This window comes from Dendropsophus ebraccatus, chromosome 8, assembly GCF_027789765.1.
Source record: "Dendropsophus ebraccatus isolate aDenEbr1 chromosome 8, aDenEbr1.pat, whole genome shotgun sequence".
NCBI classification, from domain to species: domain Eukaryota; kingdom Metazoa; phylum Chordata; class Amphibia; order Anura; family Hylidae; genus Dendropsophus; species Dendropsophus ebraccatus.
The window spans coordinates 83,506,479-83,533,377 of record NC_091461.1 but is presented as its reverse complement, the minus strand read 5'-3'; the positions used below and the strand labels follow the sequence as shown (position 1 = coordinate 83,533,377).

The window sequence follows — 26,899 nt, the reverse complement described above, 5'->3', positions numbered from 1 at the left end:
CGAAGAAAAGATGGCCTCCTCCGCTAGTGACGTCATGTCGGCGCCAGTAAGTCTCCAGCAGTGACTGTAGCCTCGGTGCCGGAAGAGGAGGAGCTTGTCTAGGGGGCCGCTGCTGAAGGTGACACTGTAAATAGATGATAAGTTATCGGGGTGTCATCGGGGTGGCTGGGGTTATTGGTGCGGGACTCGCAGGGATCGGGAACATGTTGTCTTCTTGGGTTATTTGTGCTTCCCTGATCCTGGCCTGGTGCTCAGCTGCTGGGATGTGACGTGTGTGTGTGTGTGTGATCCCTGGACACTATAGCAGTGTATGCTTTGTACGGGCTCCTTATATGAAGTACATATGCAGCACATCCAGCAGCTAGACAGGCTGGGAGGGAACCAGTCAGCTCCTGCTAGATTGTCCTGGGTATCTGGAGCCATGCTGACTGGTATCTGAGCTGCTGGGAGCCATGCAGTGACATGGCAGGAGACACTCCATGCCTACCCCAAAGCTTACCTACTGGACCTAACCCAGGGATGGGGAACCCTCCAGCTGTTGTAAAATTACAATTCCCTTTGGCTGCCCAGGCATAATAAGAATGGTAGTTTTGCAACAGCTGGAGGGCCAAAGGTTTCCCATCCCTGTCCTAAGCTATGGCTTAGAGGGTAAGACTCTTAAAGGGGTTGTCCAAAAATCTTTTTCTTTCAAATCAACTGGTGTCAGAAAGTTAAACAGACATGTAACATACTTCTATTTAAAAATCTCAAGTCTTCCCATACTTATTAGCTACTAGATGTCCTGCAGGAAATGTTTTATTTTCAGCCTGGCACAGTGCTCTCTGCTGCCACCTCTGGCCGGGACAGGAACTGTCAAGAGCAAGAAAGGTTTTGTATGGGAAACTGCTCTGGACAGTTCCTGTCCCGGCCAGAGATGTAAGCAGAGAGCACTGTGTCAGACTGAAAATAAAACATTTCCTGCAGGACATACAGCAGCTGATAAGTACAGCAAGAGATTTTTAAATACAAGTAAGTTACAAGTCTATATGACTTTCTGACACCAGTTGATTTGAAAGAAAAAGATTTTGCTGGACAACCCCTTTAAAGTGACTGTACCCCCAGGCTGAAGCACTGGAGGCAGGCCAACCCACCCTTAGTGGGAGGAAACCCTAGGTCCTCTATGATAGGGCTGGGGTTTCTTCCCACTGGGGGTGGGTCGGCCCACCTCCAGTGCTTCAGCCTGGGCTTGGTGGTACAGTGATTTTAAAGGGGTAGTGCGGCAGTAAAGAATTATTCACAGAATAACACACATTACAAAGTTATACAACCCACCACCCCCACCCGTGTACCCGGAAGTGTTGGTGCGCTATACATACCTGTCACGTGCCGACTCGTCTCCGATCTTCAGTCAGTGAAGTCATCTTCGGAAGGCCGGGCCGAATCCCTCCGACCGCCCTGAGTGCCGGCCGCCCTCTGCCCCGGAATCGGCTGCTCAGCTGCGATTGGCTGAGCCAAACTGTGCTCAGCCAATCGCGGCTGAGCAGCCGATGACGTGGCAAAGGGCGGCCGGCACTCAGGACGGTCGGAGGGATTCGGCCTGGCCGTCCAAAGATGGCTTCATTGACTGAAGATCGGAGACGAGTCGGCACGTGACAGGTGGAGCGGGCGGATCCAGCGGGAAGACCGCCTGGAAAACTGGGATACAGCCATAGCCATAGGCTGTATCCCAGTTTTCCTGGCGTTACTCCCGCTGTATCCGCCTGCTCCACGGAGCAGGCAGACAGCGGGAATCTGCTGCCGAGCGTTCGGGTTCATGCGAACCCGAACCTCGGCAGGTTCGGACCATCCCTATTCAGCTGTTTTTCTTCTTTTTTTGCCACTGGAGCATCAGTCCGCCCTTTCACATCAGTGGCATGCGGTGCTCTGCAGGTTCTGTGGTGTTTATTCACCATAATGCCATTGTCCACTCACCACAGCACGTAAACTGTTCACAAACTGCGAAGAACCACGATTGTACCTCAAGGTGTATGTAATCATTTTTATTAGGGGGATCCACATTTATTGTATTTTTTTCTGGCTTGGTTCTTACAGTGCCATCTCTCTCCTAGTAGTCTGCCAGGATGATGCTGTCTCTTCGACACGTCCTGCGCTCAACCCTTCCCTCCCCTGCACCCGCCGTTTCCTTAGTCAGATTTAACTCTACAGCAGCACCTCAACAGGTAAGCTCTAGACTAATCAATAGCCAGTTACATCACAGGAAGAGTTGTATTGTAAGCTTGACTTGCTGCTGTAGTGATTTTAGAGACTGTAAGATGCTGTATTAGAACAATTAATAAAATCCCTGTTACTTGCTGTGGACTACTGAGAGAGTTCACATTAAGTAGTCTGTGCTGCTTCTCCGGCCAATCTCCAGATCTCTGCCAATACATGACAGGTGGGGCTTTAGAAGCAGCAATATTACAGCAGCAGCAAAGAGAACTAATGTAGCATCTTTCTGAGGGTCCCTGTCACCAGATTTCATGCCTTCAGTTAGGTCAGCTTTAATATGGCTATAGACTCCCTTTAAGGGTACATACAAGCTTTATTTTAATTTTGCTTGAACCACCTACTGTAAAGCCAATGATAGGAATGCATTTCTTGTCAGCCTATACGACTATGTACCATTGCTTAGTTACGTGGGCTGAGAACGCTGATGTCAACTAGGTGGGCTGGCTTTAGTGTAGAAACGTCATCAGGCCAAGCTGTGCCTGAGCTTTGATGTATATTCGCCAGTGAGAGGGAGCTGACCTAGCTCGTACTGCAGTAAAGTCAAAGAAAGTAAATGCCAAACCTCCAGTGAGGTTGTGGACACACATGCCCTGTACAAGACTTGCACAACATTCAATCAAACAATTACAATAACCTGCCCTTATTATACTTTAGAATTTTGGGTTTCCAGAATATTATGCGTAAGGAGAAGGTCAGCTCAAGTAAGTTTGGAGCACGTGGAAGGAGGAGGCTGGGCCATTCACCAGCTACTGAATCAGATAAGGAAGGAAGGTCCCACAGCCCCAAATAAAACTTCAGAAATGTATTGTTTGTCCATAAAAATACATTACAAAGATTAAAATGCATTATATCGCGTTTTGGGATGAACTACCCTAGCCATGACTAGGGGAGTTGATCCCGAAACGCGTCTGAGTGCCTTTTATTTTTTGTAATGTATTTTTATGGACAAGCAATACATTTCTGAAGTTTTATCTGCAACTGTGGGACCTTCTTTTCTTATGTGTTTTCAGAATACCCCTTTGAATATTAGATAAAAGGGTTTGTCTTGTGGACTACTATTGACAGATGTCGAAATTTCCCGTAGACTTGTATGGGGAATATTGACGGACTGCGTTGCTTTGATCTTTCCCAGTCTAGTTCTTCTTATCAGGGTGTGAGTAGTAAGACCTGCTTTGGTCAATAATTTTTTACATGTCTTGTGACATGTCAAAAGTAGTTTTGTGATAAGTAAGCTTTAACCTAATTTGAATATGGGTATGAACGCCATCTTAACTTGCCAATTTGTCTGTTTAACCCCTTCAGGACCAAGGATGTCACTTATTTAATTTTTTTACGTCCTTTCATCCCTAAAGGGGTACAGAGAGGGCTCACAAGGTGACTTCACTCTATATGGTGCTGCTGTTCATAGTCATCACAAACTGATCGTCTGTGGCAATTTACATGACAGACGCAATTAAATAGCCTGTAAATTGCTTCATTGGTGGTCTGGTGGCAGTATTGGCTCCATGCGATAAGATTGCGTGAATCTCTGATCCATCATACTTAATTGGGCCTCAGCGATGTCCCTGCTCGGCAATCTCTAGAGACTGCCTTCAACAGCCCCTAGTAATCAAGCTCTGATCACATAGATCAGTGCAGTACATATGTAATCCATTGATCCTTATGAGCTATTCTTGATCTCTCATGTAAGTGGCGTAAGCACAAAAACCTGAATAAAAAGTCATCAAAGGACGACAACCCCCCCCCCCCCCCCCCCCATTATTACTATTAATATTATTATTTTTTATTTCACTGCTCAAATAATTTCTTTTCATTTTTGCTGCATATTTTTTGGAAGACATAAGTATGTCATTGCAAATTACAGTTGGTGTTGCAGAGCATACGATCTTATATGGGTCTTTAAGTGCTGTGACCGTTTAAATATGCAGAGGAGAAATAAAAAAAATGGCATTTTATTTTCCTCTGTGTATATAATGAAGGGAAATTTTAATAAACTTGCTTTCTCCTCATCACCAGCTATAATTCCTCCCTCTTAAAAAAGGCAGGCGCTTTCAATTTTAACCTATTTACTATTTATAAAATTGTAGAACAATTTTGTTGTGTTTTTTTTTATCAGGCACCAAAAAAGACAAAGTTTGGCCCCCTGAGTGATGAAGATCGAATTTTCACCAATCTTTATGGTCGTCATGACTGGAAGTAAGCCTGTACATTTTTGTATTCAGCTTTGTCGCCATACTGGTTTATAATCACCACAAACCTTCTTTCCTCTTCGTGCAGGTTGAAGGGAGCTCTGAGCCGTGGCGACTGGTATAAGACCAAGGAAATTCTTTTAAAAGGAGTCGATTGGATATTGGGGGAGATCAAAGCTTCAGGGCTGCGTGGAAGAGGAGGTGCTGGTTTCCCAACAGGCTTAAAATGGAGTTTTATGAATAAGCCAAGTGATGGACGGTGAGCTTCAGTTCAACCCAGTGATAAATTTCAGAACACTAGTTACATAACTCCCAGGTTACAGAAATAGTGAAGCTTGCATTCCTATGCTGTGTACACAACTATACTCTGAGAACTACTTAAAGTACATAAGGGGTAGTGACTCTCCTTAAGGAGAGCCCGTCATAAAGATGTGTGGAGACTTACAGACCATTGCTGCTCCAGAGAATTCTGGGAAGAAAGGATATGTCCCTTCAAGTCAAGTCTCGCTCAGTCAAGAAGCCATTGACTGGGGATTTTATGCCAAGCCAAACTATCTCTCCAAAAGGAAAGAATTCCCACGTGCAGATAGCTATTTCAGGGTTTTTGCCCCTCATTAGTGCAGAGCACGGAGTTGAAAACAGCTCATACTACCTGACCACCTCTGGCGGCTGCAGCAAGCCCAGCGGACATGCACCTAGCAGATACTTATGTTGTATCCGAAGAATATGCCCTAAATGCCCCAGATAAGCATTACCCATTACTCCTGGGGACATATTATTTACATCTTCTCCACATAACAGCAACACATAGCAGATGTTACCCTTAACCCTGCTGGGAACTAGAAGCATAGAGAAGATTACAAAGGTTCCCTCTCTACTGCATAGGACTAGACGATATGGCCAAAAAATAAAATCTCTATTTTTATTTTTTAACACGGGTGATTTACGATTTAAATCTCTATTTTTCTTTTTGTTTTTTGCTTAGTAAACATAACATTTTCCTCCTTGCAGGCAGTGTCGGATACTATTTTAATAGTGTTGAAGGCAGAAACTGTATTGCTTCACACCGTAACAGTGGCCCCCCCTGCGCCCTATATAAGCAGTTATGGCCAATATCTGCCCCCAAGTAGTGTTCAGGCCACTCTGTGCATCCTTAGGCTGGGTTCACACTACGTATATTTCAGTCAGTATTGTGGTCCTCATGTTGCAACCAAAACCAGGAGTGGATTAAAAACACAGAAAGGATCTGTTCACACAATGTTGAAATTGAGTGGATGGCTGTCATTTAATGGCAAATATTTGCTGTTATTTTAAAACAATGGCTGTTGTATTGAAATAATGGCAGTGATTTACTGTTATATGGCGGCCATCCACTCAATTTCAACATTGTGTGAACAGATACTCTCTGTGTTTTAATCCACTCCTGGTTTTGGTTGCAATATGAGGACCACAATACTGACTGAAATATACGTAGTGTAAGAGGTCTTCTCTGTGCATCCATGTAGTAGTTATGCCCTTGTTTGCATCCATGCAGGTAGCCCTTACTCAGTAAGTAGAATTCCCCCCATATACGCATTCTCCTGGTAGTTAGCACTGGCCCCGCCTACCACAGTGCTGACCCCGCCCACCACATCTCTATCCTCCTCTTCACCATTATTTAGGGGTCCTACATGATCTGACCTTGATTTTTTTGCATTAATATATTTGAAGAAATTTCGGTTTGCTAAACTATTATCCATTACCTACTGTACCCTCCCGGGCAGCCTGCTCTTCCGCGCCTTATTTATCATGATCCAAATCTACATCTGCGTGCGCCTCTTGGTGAAATTCGCTGGGGAAAAGCGGGCGTACACCGATCTTTATAAATCCCTCTAAGAGTCTAACCAGTCTAGTGCTAGTGTGGCTCGGGGGTCACTAAATACTTTGAAAGTGACACTAAGAATCTAGCCAAAAACATTTATCCAAATAACTGGCATATGTCTGCGTCGAGTGCTAGCAAAGAAGGAGCTCTCAGTTGAGATCCAACTTACTTTAAAAGCTGAAACGGCCCCCTACACCACTTTTTTGCGAAACCTCAGGGAGCCTATCCATAAAGTAAATCTCCCTATAGTTTAGAGGAAACCTGTCAGTCGGGATGCTGTGGCGGAGCCCGGCATACTGTAGGTAACCATCCCTCGGAGTCCTGCTGCTGGATCCGGTCCCTGGGCAAAGTAACCATGGCCCGAAGCTGAGCGAGCGCCTTACGCAAAGTTCCTGTCATTGTCTATGGACATCGGACTTATCTCACCTGCTTTGCATAAGGCGTGCACTCCGCTTCCAAAAAAGGCTTCCATGGGTGTATGTCGGATCTGGGAGGACGGCAAACCAGGACAATCTATCCAAGGACCCCATATTGTTTCAGAACTGGACATAGCCTTACGTTTCTTGCAACCAACACAATTTTGCTTGCTTTGTTTTATTGGAACCCTTTCCAGTCCCTCTAACTACATTTACCCAGCTACTTGCATGGTCCTCCTGATTTATTTCACTACCCACCATCTCTTCCCCACTAACGTCTTGCTCAATCAGCAGAAGTTCCATCTCAAGCTGGTCAGTTGCCCTTAATGTTGCAATATGCGTCTCCAGATCTTCTCTATATTGCACAGGATGTACACTGCTGCTTAAATACCATTGCTGGGAAGAGAACAGTACAGATCTTCCCTGTGTCCACAGGCTCCCCCCCCCCCCCCCCACACACACACACAATACTACTTCTCCCCTCACCTCTAGCTCACAAAAAAGTTGCCAAATATTGAGCTGCAACTTTTCCCCGACCGTTCTTTTCTAATAGGGACAGTGCTTTATTGCTGATATATGGTATGTGCACACTAAAGAATAGGCGAGGAATTTGAAACAGAATCTGCTCTTAATTTCCACTTGAAATTCCTCCCCGTAAAATATGAACAGAGCAATGTCCTATTGTGTTCAATGGGATTTCCATACGGCAAAATTTTTGAGCAGAATTATCTGCCGCAGATCCGCTTTCCGCCCAAACAAATGACATGTGGATTCCACTAGAGGAATCCCATAGAAGTCGATAGGGCTCAAATTCTGCTCCTATTATGCCAGAGCTGAATAGGTGAGGAATTTCAAGCAGAAAACTTTCTTCTTTTAATTCCTTACCTATTCCTTGCCTCATCATCAGTGTGCAAATACCCATATGGAGAAATTGTTTCACCCTTTTTAACTAAATGTTTACATTTCTGTTTTATAATGGCCTTAGATTGATAAAACATAAACTAAATTAATGGGGAACTTTTATAAAATTCATATGAAAATTCAATAATAAAATTATTGGAGTCGGCGGGGGAGATTTATCAAAGGGTGTAAAATTTAGACTGGTGCAAACTGCCCACAGCAACCAATCACAGCTCAGCTTTCCTTTCAGCACTGCCTAAAGCTGAGCTGTGATTGGTTGCTGTGGGCAGTTTGCACCAGTCTAAATTTTACACCATTTGATAAATCTCCCCCGGAGTCTACTTTTTTTTTTTCCGACTCCACAGCCCTGGTGAAGGGTGACATCTTTCATGGAATGCTGTCATGATAAACTCATGAGAAGTGTATTATCAGTAAGTCATAATTCCAGCTTTATACTAGCAGAACTAGTGTTATGGTCCATGCTTTCCCTACGTTATTTGCATATATTAGGTCGGTGTGGGAGCAACTGTTTTCCTACTCCTTATTAAAGGGAACCAATCACGCCGAAATTGCCCCCATTGATAAGGAAGCGTGCTGGTACATCAGCCAGCACGCTTCCCAAACATCCCCCTGTCCCGTCCGTCCCCTCTTTTGTTAGCCCGTAATCTTACTTTTGTGATGTCCCGCACCGTATGCTAATCAGCCCCAAGTAGTCAAGGTGGGCTGAACTAGTCAAGGTGGGCTGTACTAGTCACGGTCCTGGGCGCTGTAATCACGCCCAGAGGGGCGTGATTCAAAGACCTTCGCTCCGCCGACGTCATCTCTGGCCCGCGTTCACGTCTGCGGCGCGCCGCGTCTTTCGCATGCCGCGCATGCGCAGTACGGCGGGAGAAGATGCTGACGTACTGCGCGTGCGCGGCGTGCGGAAGACGTCGCCGGCGCTTGCGTTCCAACGCCGACGTCTTCCGCACGCGCAGTACGACAGCGTCTTCTCCCGCCGTACTGCGCATGCGCGGCATGCGAAAGACGCGGCGCGCCGCCGACGTGAACGCGGGCCAGAGATGACGTCGGCGGAGCGAAGGTCTTTGAATCACGCCCCTCTGGGCGTGATTACAGCGCCCAGGACCGTGACTAGTACAGCCCACCTTGACTAGTTCAGCCCACCTTGACTACTTGGGGCTGATTAGCATATGGCGCGGGACATCACAAAAGTAAGATTACGGGCTAACAAAAGAGGGGACAGGGGGATGTTTGGGAAGCGTGCTGGCTGATGTACCAGCACGCTTCCTTATCAATGGGGGCAGTTTCGGCATGATTGGTTCCCTTTAACTGTGGTGTTTTTATTGGTGCTTGAACTAATTCGTTTTTTTTTTTTTCTTTTTTTTTCTCTTTAGCCCTAAGTATCTGGTGGTCAATGCAGATGAGGGGGAGCCAGGGACCTGTAAGGATCGTGAGATCATGAGGCACGATCCCCACAAGTTGGTGGAAGGATGTCTGGTGGCAGGGTGCAGCATGGGAGCACGAGCTGCCTACATCTACATCCGAGGAGAGTTCTACAACGAAGCCTCAAACCTCCAGGTAATAGTTAGGATAGGATTGGATGGGGGGGGGGGGATTCTGTTCTGTGTCCCCCCCCCCCCCTCCCCCCAACAACTCTGGTACAACTATCCATTAGCTATGTCTGGTATTGCAACAGACTTATGCATGTTAAGGCTCACTATTCTATTATTATTACCAAGAAAAAGAAAGACTTGTATTGCAGTTGTATTGGTGAATCCACAGTTAATACATGCAGATATGCAGTAAAATCATTAAAAAAAATAGCTTAATCAGGGCTAGAGATGAGCGAACCTTAAACATGCTAGAGTCCATCTGAACCCCATCGTTTGGCATTTGATTAGCGGTGGCTGCTGAAGTTGGATAAAGCCCTTAGGCTATGTAGAAAACATGGATATAGTCATTAACATGGGTGGAATTGAGTGACCGTTTGATAAAGGTCTCTGATATTTATAACCTGTGCTGTAGATCATAAAGCAGTGTGCTCTGTGCCCTTTTCAATGTTTTTACAGGTATAGTCGCTTGGCTTGTCAAAGTATAAGCTATTCTTAGTGCTGCCAAGGATAGTTGGACATAAATCACATGTGTGGCTGGGATGCTGTACCTGATTAAACATTAAATGGACTGCAGCAGCTTTGACTGATTGTTGTAGCTCCTCTGGTTTGGTTGGTTTCTCATGATCTCATACATTGTGTTTACAAGATGGATTCGCAGCTCAGTGAGAGATTACTTGCCCATTCAGGTCTATGGAGAGTATATAATATACTGGTTGCTTGAAAAAGATGTCAATGAGAGAACGAAACGTTGCACATTGATGGGTGAATCAAAACCTTTTTTCATTCACTATATACCAGAGTGCCGCCTCGTACAAACCTTGTTGTGGATTTGGAAGCCTGGGTCTGGCCACCTGAGTTCATGCACCCACCTGAGCCTTTGAGCCAACACAGTGTCCGGCAACCCTTCTTTTTGCTCTATATATATATATATATATATATATATATATATATATATATAATATATATAGCTACTTTTAACTCATGATGATGAATTTGTTACAGGTGGCAATCCGGGAAGCCTATGCTGCGGGTCTTATTGGACGCAATGCCTGTGGCTCGGGTTATGATTTTGATGTGTTCGTGGCGAGAGGAGCTGGTGCCTATATTTGCGGAGAGGAGACTGCTTTGATTGAGAGTATTGAAGGAAAGCAAGGAAAGCCCCGTCTCAAGCCTCCATTCCCTGCGGATGTTGGTAAGCGTCTGTTGCTTGCAGTATTAACCCCTTCTGGACCGGGCTAATTTTTGTTGTTTTTTCCTCCTTGTGCTTAAAAAGCCATAGCAGTTGCATTTTTACACTTACAGAGCCACATGAGCCCTTATATTTTGCGTCACTAATTGTACTTTGCAATTACAGCCTGAATTTTTGCATAAAATATGCTGCGAAACTAGAAAAAAATTATATGCACGGTGAAATTGAAAAAAAAAAGCAATTATTTTTCTTTGGGGCGGCTTCGTTTTTATGCTGTGTCCCCTATGGAAAAACTCGATTACAACGATATGCAACATGTATAACTTTTATATTATGTGATGGCTTGTAAAAAATTCAAACCATTGTTAACAAATATATGTTCCTTAAAATCCATTCCCAGGCTTATAACGCCTTTATCCTTTGGTCTATGGGGCTGTGTGAGGTGTCATTTTTTTTTTTTTTTTTTTTTTTTTTTGATACCTTGATTGCACATATGCGACTTTTTGAGGGGAGAGCCTTGACTACTCACCTGGGTGAGGTCTGGGCCGTGACTAGTCATGGCTCTCTTCTTCTCATGCTTTGCCTCTAACAGGCCTCTTTGTCAATTGTGCTGGCTTTCTTTAAACAGCTTAAAGTATAACTATCATTCTTGGCTGGCGACGCTTTAAAAATCCTGCCGCTGAGCTCTCTGTTCGGGTGCTCACCTGAGACTGAATTCTTTCAGCAACGCTTTTGTCTACAATGCAGTCAATGGTGGTGCCATCTTTGGCGCACGATTTTCGCCATGTAGAGGCTCGTAACTGTACCCCACCCCAGAACCTCAACGACCTGAGGGCTGTCTTTCAAGAAGAGTGGGATGCCGTTCCTCAGCAGACAATAAGCCGACTTGTGAACAGCAAGACACGTTGTTAGGCTGTAATTGATGCTCAAGGGTACATAACAAGTTATTGAGACAGTCTCATATAGGTACAGACCGGCACAGCATGCTATTTATTACGACACTCGGTGATAGCGCTTTATGCGCGGCTGGACCTTGTAATGCAGACAGGGTATTTACACGCTAGTGGGGTACTCAGCTTCTAGCAATTGTTGCAAAATCATAGTCCATAAGAAAGGTAAATGAATGATGCGGCACTCACCACTGTATGCGTGAAAAATCAGTGCTTGTTTTATTTGTCCAAATCGACAAACATTTCTTAGCAGGTAAGACTCCAACGACACATGATGAGGTGTTATCATCATGTGTTGTTGGCGTCTTACCTGCTAAGAAATGTTTGTCGATTTGGACAAATAAAACAAGCACTGATTTTTCACGCATACAGTTGTGAGTGCCGCATCATTCATTTACCTTTGTTATAGAAAGTTATTGAAACATTGACATTTTTTGTTGGGGTATATACCCACCACGGTTTTTGTTTCAATAAATTGTTTGAGATAAAGAAATTGCAATTGCATGCTTCTATTTAACTGCCCTACTTTCATGATAGAATATCACTGTAGTGTGAACTTTCTACATTTTCCATGAATTTCACCCGCAAGCTTAACCCCTTCCCCCAATATGACGTCCAGGGACGTCATGAAAAGCAGTGCCAGAACACATCATGACGTCCCTGGACGTCATGCTTTCCCTGCCTCCCCCCTCTGTCCCTAGTTGAGATCGAGCTGCAGGAGGAGGCTGTGTCACACAGCCTCCCCCTGCTGCCACTGCCCAGAGAGGAGCCGCGCTCCCCCCCAGCAGTTAACCCCATAGACGCCGGTCTGTGCGACCGCAGCGTCTGTGGGGAGATATGCTCCCCCTGCCGATCGGGTGCCTGGGAGGAGGCTGCGGCACATGCTGCTGCGCTCCCCCCAGGCTCCCCTTCTCTGCTGTCGAGCCGCCCCTTCCCCGTGTTTCCCAATCCTCAGCCGGCCCCTCCTGACGATCGGGTGCCTGGGGGGAGGCTGCAGCACATGCTGCTGTGCTCCCCCAGGCTCCCCTTCTCTGCTGTAGCCTCCCCCCCCCCTCCCCCGGCTCCCTCTGCACTCATTCCCCAGGTCTCTGTCATGTCTGCGTCCTGTGGTTCAGTCAGGTGACGCACTGCGGCCACATATGGGGGATTTCTAGAAACATTGGAATAAGGGGAATAAATAGTGAGTGGTATTTCTCAGTTAGTATTTGCTGTGTAAGAGAAAAAAATGGATTAAAATGGAATATCTGCCAAAAAATGAAAATGTTAAATTTCCCCTCCAACTTGCTTAAAGGGAACCAATCACTTAAAAAACGCATGTAAAGCTATGGGAATGTGCTGTAGCAGCACCCAGCACACTTCCCAAACATGCTTTTATACCCCCGTCCCTGCAATGTACAAGCCAAAAACGTACTTTATAAACTCGGCGCCCTGTATGTAAATTACCCCCAAGTAGTCCTCTGGGCTGGGAGCTGCGGGCAAGTAGTCACGGTCCCTGGGCGTTCTGCAGTGCTAATCACGCCCCTCTGGGCGTGATTAGCCTGCATAATTGTGGTGGCGTCATCGGAGGCGCGCTGTCCCTAACGTTAGCACGCCTACGTTCTTGCTGTGCCGCTAATGCGCAGTACAGCGGGTCCGGTCTGCGCCGTACTGCGCACGTGCAGAAAGCCTCAAACTCATTGCTGGAGATCCGGCAATGAGTTCGAGGCTATTTTGCACCTGCGCAGTACGGCGTTGACCGGACCCGCTGTACTGCGCATGAGCGGCACAGCAAGAACGTAGGCGTGCTAACGTTAGAGACAGCGCGCCTCCGATGACGCCGCCACAATTATGCAGGCTAATCACGCCCAGAGGGGCGTGATTAGCACTGCAGAACGCCCAGGGACCGTGACTACTTGCCCGCAGCTCCCCGCCCAGAGGACTACTTGGGGGTAATTTACATACAGGACGCCGAGTTTATAAAGTACGTTTTTGGCTTGTACATTGCAGAGACGGGGGGTATAAAAGCATGTTTGGGAAGTGTGCTGGGTGCTGCTACAGCACATTCCCATAGCTTTACATGCGTTTTTTAAGTGATTGGTTCCCTTTAAATTTCAGCGAAACACCTAAAGGGTTAATACACTTATGAAATGTTACTTTGAATACTTTGAGGGGTGCAGTTTTTATAGTAGAGAGATTTATGGGGGTAACTACCATACAGGCCCCACAAATCCACTTCAGAACTGAACTGGTCCCTAATGAAATCAGAATTTGAAATTTTCCTGAAAATTTGAAAAATCGCTGCAAAATTTCGAAGCCCTCTAACATCCTAACAAGTAAAAGGACGTTCACCAAATGACGTCACCATAAAGCAGACATGTTGTAGATGTTGCAGTAGTAATTAGTTCATGTGACTATCTTTCTTAGGAAAAGAGAGTTTTGAATATACAGAAACATACATTTTTCAAATTTTTGCGCAAATGTTGTGTTTTTTACAAACAACTGCTGAGTGTATCAACCAAAGTATACCACTAAAATAAAGAGGAATATGTTATGAAAAACAATCTCAGAATAACCGCAATAGTTAAAAGCAACGCAGAGTTATCACTACATAAAGAGAGACAGGTCAGATTTAAAAAATAGGCCCTGGTCATTAAGGCCAAAACAGACTGCGGAGGCAAGGGGTTAATATCCCTAACTTTTTGTGATTTGCGTATAATAAGCTGGGCAGTGGTAGATGACCGTTTCCTCTCTGTTACTGTACCCTTTACCCTGCACCCCCACCATTGCTGTCCTTCAAGTAGGGATCCTTGACCTTCCCAGCGAGGACCATACCATAACTTTCCATGTATTAGTATCTCCTAAATATATCATTGTTAAGCACTGGAGAGCTCCCCTTCTCCTTTCTAAGACATTAATTATCCATTCTGTTAACTATTCTTGTAAATGCTTGATAGCAATACATCAGCACATTCTCTCTGGTACTGTTTGGTTTAGATGGACACGCGCTCCTTATTATCAAAGTCCAAATTCCTGAATAAATTATGTTTTGAAGCTTTACATACTATTAGCAGGCTAGCCGACGGTCCTGTTAGTCTTGTTTTGCTCTAGATTTTGAATATATTATGTTAAATGATACCACTTTCTATAACATATAATTTTATGCTTTATTCTTGGGAACTGTATTTGTACCTAATTTACCTGTATTCTGGATTATTGCCTCTAACATGATGTGAAATAAGCATTATGTGTTGTACCGCAAAATTGTAACATTCCTGATCCTGCATGTCATATTAGACAAATGGAATAACAAAAATTATCAAATGAGTCACATCTCCACAAATGTGGTACCGACAAAAACTAGAGATCACAGCACAAAAAATGATACAGCCCCATAGACCGGAAAATAAAGTTATAGGCATCAGAATAGATCGATTTTAATCCAATTTATTTGTCCGGTATGATTATAGCCTAACTCTGCATCACGATTAATTGAAGCTTGATTACGATTATTAAACAATTATTCAACCCCTTTTATAAGACACACCCCTTTTGCAAGCCACACCCATTTGGGTGTGCCTAACGGCAGAAATTTTTTTTTTTTCTTGCACTAAAGCTGGGATGCTTCTAATAGACAGTGTATATTTCTTTAATTTTAAAATTACTGAAGGAAAACACAGATTAACTATTTATTCCTATGTTTTGAATACTGAAAATAACATGACATCTTATGTTGTCGGACTTCTCATACATCACCATCTCACACACATCACCAAACATTGGGAAGGCAGGAAGAGGGAAATAAGCGGTGCAGCGGTGAACAGCCCACTAGATACCAGGGATTTGTGACACGGTTCTTTAAATGCTAGGATTGTTGAAGATCGTCGTGGCATTTAAACAGTTAATGCCCGACGTTGGAACAATCACCAATGTCTGACATTAAAGTGAAAATCTTCATCAAAAAATCATCTTCTACTACATCAAAACACACTCACAGCTCTGGTACATAAATATACCCACAGAGACACACTGTACTGTGTGGTACTACACCAATATAGACCCACTCCCCTCTGCTACACAAACAGCTCTGCTATATATGTACATTCAACAGACACAGATCAACAAACAAATTTTATACAGATGGTCAATACATACAGTACCTATAGGGAGCCTGTCTCCCAGTCAGGTGTCTAATCACATAAATGTGACATCACTGAAGGGCCTACAGGTCCTTTACATTTCAATCTGGGTAAGTTCCCATGGGGCTTCTACATGTAGGAAACTGAATGTGATCTCACTGATTGGTGCCGGCAGGAGGGGGGAGCAGTGGTGCACAGCGCTAAATCAGCACTGTGCCCGACTATTAGGTCTCAGAAATAGATCAGGCAACACAGGCCACAGGTCCTGATAAGAGCGCCCCTTCCAGGACCTGTGGTCTGTGCTGTGTGATCAACTTCCAGGATCTACATGAAAAAGGTCTGTTAACCGAGACCATATTCAGTTTACCCTTTTTTTTTTTTTGTTACTATTAACTGCACAGCCTCCCCCCCAGTCCAAAAAGGGTCTTTGTACGGATCTGTAGACAGAATATTAAGAGTTCTGGCTTCCAAAAGGTGAGGAGGAAATGAATAAAGGCATAAACAAAAATTTTCCAGATGTCTTTTTTGCTTTGGCGCTTCTTAGTCTGGCTGTTATGTAAAGGAAGGAAAAGTTGTGATAGCCTTCAAGGTCACTACGAAGCTTCACATTTGTCTAAAAACTGATTCTGTGAGGAGAAATTGCCTGTCTAATACTGAAGAGCCATGTATATTTTTAGGTAAGGGGTGCCCATTGTGGTATTTGGTTAACAAATCAAGATTGTCTGTGTTTTTTTTTTTTAAGGTGTTTTTGGCTGCCCAACAACGGTCGCTAATGTGGAGACTGTTTCTGTGGCCCCCACTATCTGTCGCCGTGGTGGATCTTGGTTTGCTAGCTTTGGCCGGGAAAGAAATTCTGGAACCAAATTGTTTAACATCTCTGGACATGTCAACAATCCTTGCACTGTAGAGGAGGAGATGTCCATCCCCCTGAAAGAGCTTATAGAAAGACATGCAGGTACTTGTGATAATACAATATATATATATATATATGTACGTACGTGTGTTCTTTATTGGATTTACACAGTAAATTTGGAACACTGCTCATTCTATACAAAGACAACCAAGGCTGGGCGTTTTTTGTTGCTCATCTAACGTATATATATTTAAAAGAAAAAAAACAGGTGCTGTTGTGTGCCATACTCCAGGAACTCTTTTTCATTGACTTGCATTATTAAAAAAAATTGATATGTTCCTTTTTATTTTAACGTACACAAAGAAACGTACTGAAAAGGATGCAAAAAATGCAGTGTGAACCTAGCCTTAGTCTTTTGATGGGGTGTTTATTAGGATTTTTTTTAATAACCTATTTGTGGTACTCTGATTCTTATAGGTGGTGTCACTGGTGGCTGGGACAACCTGCTTGCTATAATCCCAGGTGGTTCCTCCACTCCTCTCATTCCCCGGTCAGTGTGCGATGATGTCCTCATGGACTTTGATGCTTTGATACAAGCGCAGACTGGTCTAGGCACAGCAGCTGTCATTGTAATGGATAAATCAGTGAGTGATGCTAAGAAACTGTTTACTTATGGATACGTCTGAGCAATGCAATTAACTCAAGGAATTCACTCCTGACTTCTTTTGCAGACAGACATTGTTCGTGCAATTGCACGTCTTATAGAGTTCTATAAACATGAAAGTTGTGGTCAGTGCACCCCCTGCAGGGAAGGTAAGTTAATGCTTTATCTGTTTTCAAGTAGTGCAAAAAACATGGCGTGAACCCAGCCTTATCCTGCTACCTTCTCCAGGGACGATTCCCAGTGTTAGTGGGTGAACTATAAATATTGGTTGGTAGTGATATATCACAGAATCATTGCTAAATTTCTATAGTTATAAGGATGAAAAAAGTATGAGGAAAAACAAGACATAGTGATTTAGGACAGTATCCATGATGATAAAGGGGGTAGACAAGGGAATCTGACAGACAATACATACCAAGGGTAAAGGGCTTACTAGACAAGGGGATTGTGTAGAACACAGGTGACAAACTCAGGCCCTCCAGCTGTAACAAAAGTACAATTCCTATCATATATTCTCATTGTATATAAGATAGAGGAGCTTACCCTTCTTTCCCCTATTGCCCCAGACGAGGTGAGATAGCTCCCTCTGGGAATGGCCTGAATGAAGACATGTATTCGGAGAGTGCAGGACAAATAATACGGTAGGCAGGGTAGAATTTTGATGGAAGCTATTCTGTCTAGCAACAAAATGTTCAGGGAGGACCAAATAGATGTCATCCACTTCCTTTTTAAACAGTGGTGGGTAATTGGCTTTGTAAAAAGAGGAAATATTGGGAGTGAAGTAAACACCCAGATATGAGAGATTCCCTTCCCTCCCCCTGGCAGCACACCACTTGAAATCAAAATGTAATTGTAGGAGCTCCAATGTGTGATCTGGTAAATCATGCATATGTTCGGTCATTGAACATATGTTTGGCTTATCTTAAAATAACAATTATTTGCTATTTAATTTTTTTCTGAAATGCCATCAGGTGTTGACTGGATGAACAAACTCATGTGGCGAATGTGTCAAGGAAATGCCCGTCCAGATGAGATTGACATGTTATGGGAAATCAGCAAGCAGATTGAGGGCCACACTATCTGCGCCCTTGGAGATGGAGCAGCTTGGCCTGTGCAGGTAACTTTTTTTTTTTTGTACTAAGAACTGTATATCATCTCCATTAAGTAGTTTGCTGACATTAGGTCACAAGAAACTTTCCTAACTATATGGAGGAAAATGCTGTAATTATATGTTCCCCAAATTTAGTTTAGAGGGAACCAATCGCCTAAAAACGCCTGTTACGCTATGGAAATGTGCTGTTCCAGCACCCAGTACACTTCCTAGACATGATTTTACACCCCCTCCCTGCAATGTACAACCTGCAAAGTTACTTTATAAACTTGGCGCGCTGTATGTAACTTGTCCCCAAGTTATCATCGGTCCGATCTGTGCTGTACTGCGCAGATGCAGAATAGCCTTGAACTCATTGCCGAATCTCAGAAGGGAGGGGGAGGGCAGTGTCGGACTGGCCCACCAGACGACTGGAGGATCCTCCAGTGGCCCCCACAGCTTTAGAACCTGCACTAACACTGACTGAAATGTCATTTCTCACTGGTTCTTCATTGGTGGGCCCCCAAGGATCATTTCTCCTGGTGGGCCCCAGATACCCCAGTTTGACACTGGAGTGTAATTCAGGATGTGCTGCAGACAAACTGACCAATTTATGTAATAGTAACCTATTACACTTCTAATACTTACCAGCTGCTGTATGTCCTGCAGGAAGTGGTGCATTCTTTCCAGTCTGGCATGGTGCTTTCTGCTGCCACACCTGTCCATTTCAGGAACTGTCCAGAACAGTAGCAAATCCCTTTAGAAAACCTCTCCTGCTTTGGACAGTTCCTGAAATGGACAGGGATGGCAGCAGAGAGCACTGTGTCAGACTGGAAATAATTCACCACTTCTTGCAGGATATACAGCAGCTCATAGTAATCAAGCACTGATATTAGTATAGTTATAATAGAAGTTCCCCATGGGGACTTCAATTTACTGTACAAAAAAAGTTTTTCGTCACCCCCTTTTTCCCATTTTGCTGCATTTGCTGTCGCTGCGTCTGTAATAGCCCAAACTATTAACTATAAGATCCCTAATCTAGCACAGTAAACAGCGTATATGCAAAAAAACGCCAACGTGCAGATTTTCAGTCACATCACATCCAGGAAAATTATAATAAACATGATCAAAAAGTCCCATATGCACAAACAAGCTATTGATAGAAAGTAAAGATCATGATGCAAAAAATAACAGCGTTATAAGGATAGTAATAAACCATTTTTTAACACATTTTATTTTTTATTTTTTTTGTAAAAGTCTTTATTTTTTTAAGTAGTCTAATAAAATAAAAGGTGTATAAGTTGCATATAGTTGCAATCATACTAACTTGAGACTTGACTCAGTTTGACCACTGGGTGAACCCCCTTCCCCCCCCCCCCCCCCCCACACACACAAAAAAAAAAAGTATATTGCAAACTTGCTCAACCCCTTCAGGACCGGACTATTATTATTATTTTTTATTTTTTTTTGCGCTTTTTGTTTTTTCCTCCTCGTGTTTAAAACGCTATAGCACTTTTTTTTCACCTACAGACCCACATGAGCCCTTATTTTTTGCGCCACTAATTGTAATTTGCAATGACAGGCTGAATTTGTTCATAAAGTACACTGCAAAAGCATAAAAAAATTAAATGTGTGATGAAATTGAAAAATTGCCGTGCTCCCGGGCTACAAGCGGCATCCGGGATCGCGGCAGTTCAGAACTCTGAACTCCCCCACCCGCATGAGGACGTACAGTAACTCCTTCATGCGGGAAGGGGTTAATATCACATGTGCTGTTGATTTAGATTTTTTTTTTAAAGGTTGTAACAGGTACACTTTTTCTCCCTTTCCCAAAGTTATACATCCCACCCCTGTACTTCCAGTTCCAGATCTCGTAATTTTCCCTGAATTTGACCCACTCTCCAGCTGTACAGGAAGTTCTGTAGCTCTAAAAATACAGAGCTTGTATATACATGCAAGGACTTCAGTGGAAGTCGGCTCTTCTGCATGAATACTGTAATGCAAAAGAGCTGACTGCCTTGTGCTGGCTGCCTCTATCATGTTACAGCAGAGGCAACAGCATCTAGGGATATGATAAGGAATCATATGTGGAAATGATGGCTGGGTGGTGTTTGTGTGGTTCTTACTTCAGATTGGCTAGTGGTCACTGGGGGGAGGGACTGTGGGAGGAATTAAAAGAAGTATGCGTTGTGGAAGGGGCGGGTTTCGGTTTACAGAGAATTCTGGTCTATGTAGTTTAGCAGGTTCCTTGCATAAATGATCCAAACCAGGAAGTAAAAAAAAAAAAGATTGGTGAAAAGAAAAACGTCCACGGTGGCCACAAAACTTAGCGGACCGCTGCACTACGCCTGCATATTATTTATTTTTTGCATAGAGTTGAACATCCTCTTTAAGTTTGTGATTGCAAAGTACAGTTGGTGTCACAAAAAATAAGGGCTCATGTGAGTCTGTAGGTGAAAAAATGCAAGTGCTATGGTTTTTAAACAGTAAAAGGACAAAAGTGAAAAACTGAAAAATGGCTGAGGAGGTTAAGGAACTGGTTGGAAAACACTGTTGTAAGCGATGATTCGAGGAATATATTCATCCCTTTACTGTAACCAGTTACATATCTCTTGCAGGGTTTAATCCGCCATTTTCGGCCAGAGTTGGAGAAACGTATAAAACAGTTTGATGGAGCCAGGAGAAAGCAAGCGAGCAGCTAAAAGGGCTCAGGTCACTTTGTGTAAAAGATTGTATTTATAAGAAACTACTGCATAACCCTTCATGTGTGCTAATAAACCAGAACTTTCTAAGCCAACATCTTTTGTCTGTAAATTCTATAAGGGGCATATCATAATGGAAAACAATCCTTTATTTTGATTGATATACATATACACATTGTCCTGCCTCAGCCAGTTAGCACCTTTAAGGTTTTGACAGTAACTAAGCTGGTCACTGAGTTCTTGAACCAGTGAGGACACTCTGATATGTGCCAGGGAACAACATGGAAAGGGCAGAGTCTGTCATCATGGCTGTAAGCCCCCACACCTTATGTCCTGGGAGCCGGAAGACTGGTAGAGTGTAGGCATAGCGCCCACGGTGGCGGAAGCATGTGTAGCCAGAAACAGAGCTTGTACATGCCTGTGAAATTTGGAGAGTGAGGAGGGATTCCACCTAAGAGAGAGAGAGAGCATTAATACACTTGTAGATTAAATTCTCCAGTGCAGAGATAAGCTAAAAGATTCTGACCATATGTTGGTCTTTGTGCTGCTCAAACTACCCTTGTGTTTTCTTTATTATATAGTTGTTAGATCTGCACTGATATCTTCCAATGAGAACTAAGTCTGTATTGTTTTCTCAACTGACTGCATGGTGATCTTCTGAGAACTGCTGCTGGTGAAGGGACATCTGACCAGGCTTAATTAGTGGCCTACATTGAGGGGGGGGGAGTGCATTCTAGATGTTTGGATGTGTCTGGTCATGTGCCCCTCCAACAGTGGCCATGTTTTAAATATTCTACAGCCCATCTTTTGTCTAAAGAGGTACTGTTGCACTAGTCATCCCGACTCCTGGGGAACATACTGCAATTTATATTTCAGAAAGTCCCATAGCCCTAATCACACTATGTGTTATTTAAGTGAATGGCCCCCTTCCCCATGTCTCTCCCCTCGACCGTGGACCCGGAAGTGTGATACAGTATACTTACGGAATCACTGACTGCCCCGGCCACCATCTTGGGACGATCCCGTATCTGACTGCTCCAACACTCCCTCATGCTGGCCCCCCTCCAGCGTGTCATCAGCTGCTCAGTTATGCTCAGCCAATCGCAGCTGATGACGCGCTGGAGGGGGGGCCAGCATGAGGGAGGGCTGGAGCAGTCAGGCCGGCCTCCTGAAGATGACTTGGTCGTCCCAAGATGGCGGCCATGGTCGACAGTGATTCCGTAAATATACTGTATCATACTTCCAGGTCCACGGTCGGGGGGGGGGGGGGGGGAAGACATGGGGAAGGGTGCCAAATAACACACATTACCTCTTTAATAGAGCAAAATACGTTTTTCAGGCAGATGAGTTAAAAAAAAAAAAAAAAAAAAAAAAAATATATATATATATATATATATACGAGGCAGCACTCCAATATAAAGTGAAGAAAAAGTGATTTTATTCACCCATCAGTGTGCAACGTTTCCATCTCTTATTGAGATTTTTTTTTTGGCTGCTTGAAAAAGATCTTAATGAGAGATCGAAACGTTGCACATTGGTGGGTGAATAAAATCACCTTTTCTTCACTTTATATTGGAGTGCCGCCTCGTTCGACTACTTGTGAATTTGGAAGCCTGGGTCTGGCTACTTGAGTTCATGCACCCACCTGAGCCTTTGAGCCTACACAGTGCTGTCTAGCAACCCCTTCTTGTATAATATATATTACATTGTCCTGCCTCAGCTAATGTTTAGCTGAAAATGCAATGTTTCCTGCTAACCCCAGCACTGTGAAGTGGAGTGGAGACTGGGAACCTTGACTTTTACCAGGCAGCCTGGGCATATTTGTTAACAGAAACTTTTTGACTAATAGTCCCTTTAAAATAGCCATTTTCTAACCCCTCTAACTTTTATTTTTTAGCCTACGTAGGTGTGTGAAGGATCAATTTATGCACAATAATCCTGTTATTTTGAACAGTATCACCTGTAGCTAAATACAATTTTTTTTAAATTGCTTTTTGTTTTCTTACTAGCATCTAATGTGACCAAAAATCTGCAATTCTGATGGTTTCCCATCCTCAGCAATACCAAATATAAGCTTACTGTTGTGCTATCCCACTATATTGCTCTGTGAAATGGGTACTTTACTAGTACAGCCTGCCTTAGACAGACTGTATCAATAGACCTAACATGGCAGAAACGGAGGCCTGCAGAAGGCCTCCGGCTGCCATGTTGACTGATCAGCACCATATGATCGCATGGCATAAAGCTGGCAAAATCAAAGGCTGGGGTCACACACAACAATTTTTTGGAAAGGTGCCACTGCAGAATTTTAGCAAGGCCAGTGGATTCACAAGGAATTTAAAAAATAAAAATAAAGGAGGCCTTGTTGCTGGATCCACTTCTAGTTTGGGGTCAAAAAATGCAGTGGCAGCAATCCAAAAACCTGCTGACACCAGCCTAAAATGTACAAATAAGATCTGTACATTAGTGTGTTACTTGCCTCTTCGGGATTAGGTTTTGCTGACAGATCTTCAAGGCATCCTATATTTGCAAGGACTGGCACTATAACCATGCCTGTCTGCAAGTACAGAGGAATCAAAAGATTAGATGAGGCATCAATGGAATGTAAGCATTAAAACCATTTTATTGTATATCCCGAATCTGCACTCACCGGTATAGACTAACAATGGAGAATGTGTGGCACTCCAGCTATTGCAAAGCTACCATTCCCATCACACATGGCTCTCAAAGCCATATATTTGGTTGTTCAGGCATGATGGGAATTGTAGTTTTGCAATAGCTAGAATGCCAAAGGTTTACCATCACCTGTGTAGATTTTTACTTAGAGTGTAGAGATGGGGTTGTCAAACAACTATATGCTGTATGATGGTATGTAGGTGCATGTCCCAGTAGTGCTGACCACTTTCCATCCAGTGAAGGAACAGAACAGCACTCCAGATGTGATATGTTTCAAGCTAATAATGAGCAAATATGTTTCATTACTGCATAATGTCACTGCTCCCTATGAAGGCACACATTTCCCCAGATTTATGACATTGACAGCCTATCCATGGAACACACATATATTTGCCTGCAATCAGATGCCATTTGTAACACTTTTACAGGAAGAAAAACCATGGCGCAGACTTATTATTCTAAGACAATAGGCCAATGGCAATCAATCAATCACAGCCCGCTTTGAGAAAAGAAAGCTGGCCTATCTGTATATTTTTCTGAGGGGGTTTTTTACTACACAGTCAGGCTTGGGGTCTCAAAAAAAGATAAGGGGGGAGATTTATGAAAGGGTGTAAATATACACCTGGTGCAAACTGCCCACAGCAACCAATTACAGCTCAGCTTTCACCTCTGGTAACATATAAAAGGAGCTGTGATTGGTTCCTCTTGGCAGTTTACACCAGGTGTATATTTACACCCTTTCATAAATCTCCCCCAAGGTTTTTAAAGCAGTTATTCGCATGGATCCAGACCATTAACCAGAGCAACACACGCAAAAACCTCTTCCAAATACAGTGGTACCTTGGTTTAAGAGTTACTTGGATTGAGAGCGCTTTGCAAGAAGAGCTTACAGTTTTTCAAAATTGTGACTTTGTTTAAGAGCATTGCTTTGGCTTAAGAGCTCCCTGTACTAGGTGGGAGGGTGAGTGGGGGAGGGGCATGGTCTGCATAGCATGGTCTCCAGCCCTGTACTCTGACCCAGGAAGTCTCCCTCGCCTTCCAAATCAAAGCAGATCCATTTTAGGCTGGGGCTTGCGTCAGGGGACATGCCTGTGGAGGTAATCTCTTCATAGCTGTAGCCTCTCTCTTCCTGGACAGAGAGTGCTGCTATACTGTGCCCACATCTGCCCTGATGAAGGTATGTCTCTTAACTTCATGCTTGGCACCGTTCCCATGCAGTTGTAATGTAATCCTGTGTCCGCTAAGGCAGCTCGGAGCAATGCTCTGCTCCCAGAGTGCCCGCTCCACTGCTAATCATTAGAAAGGGCAGGCTGGCCAGAGGCGAATCGGCGCTCTGGGGTCAGGGCAGTGCTTCAAGCAGCCCTACAGGGAAGGAGAGTTATGCAGGGGTTGCTGGGTCCTGCAGTCCTTGACATATCTGAACAGAAGACTGTGAAGACGGATAACCTAATCCCACACTCTTGATGCGGAGCAATAGTCAGAAGAACATGCCAATGTAGAGAACACTCCAAGTGCATGTCTTGTTTTTCCTACCTGGTCTGTAATTGGCTTCATTGGACCCCAGACTATGCTGCGGGACAGTGTTACTCCAAGTTCCTCTTGTGCTTCCCTTAATGCTGTATCTATCACATCTTTATCTGAGGAATCACATTTGCCACCTGGAAAGCTAAAAAGACAAAAATTCACAAAACATTCATATCAATCTGCAAAATTTATTCTGGTGGTATGTGGGTTGTTCTCTACAGTGGGGGAGCAATTTTTTTTTTTTTTTTTTTTAAAGCTAGTTGTCACTCTATGCATTGGGTCATCTGAGTCACCTACCTGACATCTCCTTTATGTCTCCCATTGAGCTTGGAGGATCTCAGGGTGTAGAGAAAAGCGGGAGCACCCCCAGAAGTACATAATGTCACCAGGACACCTGCAGAGACCTTCTGTGGTAGGGAGTTCTTGGCCAAGATTTGACGGCATCGCTGCTCTGTCTCTTTGGTCAGGACATTATGAGGGAGTTGCTGAAGATACTTAGTGCAAAGACTGCGACTTACAACATGCGGATGCAAGAACATTTGTTCCTATAGAAAAACAATTGCAGAGTATGTACACTTTACTATAGATGAAGATGTTCTCAATGTCTCTACAGCATATAAATGATCAATACAAGTAGTTGTTGCCTAAATAACTAGCTGACAAACAGTATGGATGCCATTACAAAGTGTTTCCAATGCAGAGAAATTGGAGTGGAACTGGAGAGGTGGCTCAATTGGTTGTCAGCCAGCATTCCCAGAACTATATCCTATACAGTTACTGCAGATGGTATTATGTATTCCTTCCAATAGTCTATAACAAGACCATAACTGAGACTCAAAAACGGTGGGGTTATACCAGAAAACAGCTGGCACCCTAAAGGGTGTCACATAAATAGTCCTTTCACATCCATACCAAGGGAAACTACATTTATTGCAGCAGGAGAAATATGCAGTCGCCTGCTGCTTCCCAAGGAACAATGACTGATCGCCAAGGCTTTTAGCTGCTTATATGCCCAAATGTTCTAAAACTTTCTATGTGCAGTGTGCAATGTAGACAGTCTGCAAACGCACCAGATTTCTGTGGGGGACAAGGATTGGCCATGTAATACTATACATCTCCAGTAGTTGCCATTGCAGCAGGCATAGCTACTACCTGCAAGGGACAACCAAAAATTTGGGTGAAACTTGTCAATGGGAGATAAAGAAACAGCTGGGTGTCCACATGGTCCCTTCAGTTATAGACTGCGCAGATGGTTTGGTAATGATAGAAATATGAATATACTTTTAATTAAAGGGAACCTGTCACATTGAAAATGCAGTCCAACCTATAGCCATCATGTGACAGAGTAGGAAGAGCTGTGCAGATTGATATATCATTTTGTGAAGAAAAAAAAATCCAGGATGAGTTGTCATTTATCATTAAATAGTCATATGAGCGGTCCTTCTCATTGATTGACAGCTGTATGTGAGTAATGCATCTAGAGAGCTGTCAAACACAGACCTGAAGGAACAAAAAGTTTTATGAATTCTCCCAAAATATATTCCCCAACACTAAAAATAAATAGAATTTGTAACATAACAGGTTCCTTTTAAAACAATGCACAGGATCCGTACTGGTCGCCAGTGAATCTGTCAAATGTGATGCCAGGCATGTCGGCAGCCTCAGCCCGGTTATCTCTGCTGTTAGGTAATCTGACCTTCACGGATTCAGCCCGTGCACAAGGGCCTCCTAGTAAACGCCCGACACTCAGGCATAGGCGCCCCCGGATTCCGTTAGTCCACAAAACACACTCAGCTGAATGGACGCTTCTCCGTCCTTGTACATAAAACTTCAATTACAACATTGCCAGCAACAAAGATGGTTGACATCAGCATCGACCCACAGTGAGGAGCTTCCGGGAACACACATTT

General features: G+C 43.8%; 2 protein-coding genes across 7 annotated transcripts; one reads left to right on the top strand and one right to left on the bottom strand.

The window, feature by feature from the left end:
• Positions 1-19: 19 nt before the first annotated feature.
• NDUFV1 (NADH:ubiquinone oxidoreductase core subunit V1) lies at positions 20-20,884 on the top strand. 5 transcript variants are annotated; one of them, XM_069980789.1, is made up of 11 exons: positions 20-118; positions 2,091-2,198; positions 4,364-4,443; positions 4,525-4,695; positions 9,008-9,191; positions 10,229-10,418; positions 16,223-16,435; positions 16,811-16,977; positions 17,065-17,146; positions 17,969-18,114; positions 20,706-20,884. In XM_069980789.1, the coding sequence occupies exons 2-11, from the start codon at positions 2,100-2,102 to the stop codon at positions 20,787-20,789; spliced, it is 1,416 nt and encodes a 471-aa protein (XP_069836890.1). In that variant the 5' UTR covers positions 20-118; positions 2,091-2,099; the 3' UTR covers positions 20,790-20,884. The 5 variants fall into 5 exon arrangements, with proteins under 5 accessions (XP_069836890.1, XP_069836886.1, XP_069836888.1 ...); XM_069980785.1 differs by having other exon boundaries at positions 29-118; positions 2,071-2,198; XM_069980787.1 differs by having other exon boundaries at positions 40-126; positions 2,071-2,198.
• On the bottom strand, positions 19,475-26,899 carry NUDT8 (nudix hydrolase 8). Of its 2 annotated transcripts, none has more exons than XM_069980791.1 (5): positions 26,686-26,899; positions 25,287-25,534; positions 24,999-25,131; positions 23,269-23,346; positions 19,475-21,240 (listed from the first exon to the last, which is right to left on the bottom strand). In XM_069980791.1, the coding sequence occupies exons 2-5, from the start codon at positions 25,526-25,528 to the stop codon at positions 21,019-21,021; spliced, it is 675 nt and encodes a 224-aa protein (XP_069836892.1). In that variant the 5' UTR covers positions 25,529-25,534; positions 26,686-26,899; the 3' UTR covers positions 19,475-21,018. The 2 variants fall into 2 exon arrangements, with proteins under 2 accessions (XP_069836892.1, XP_069836893.1); XM_069980792.1 differs by having other exon boundaries at positions 26,603-26,691.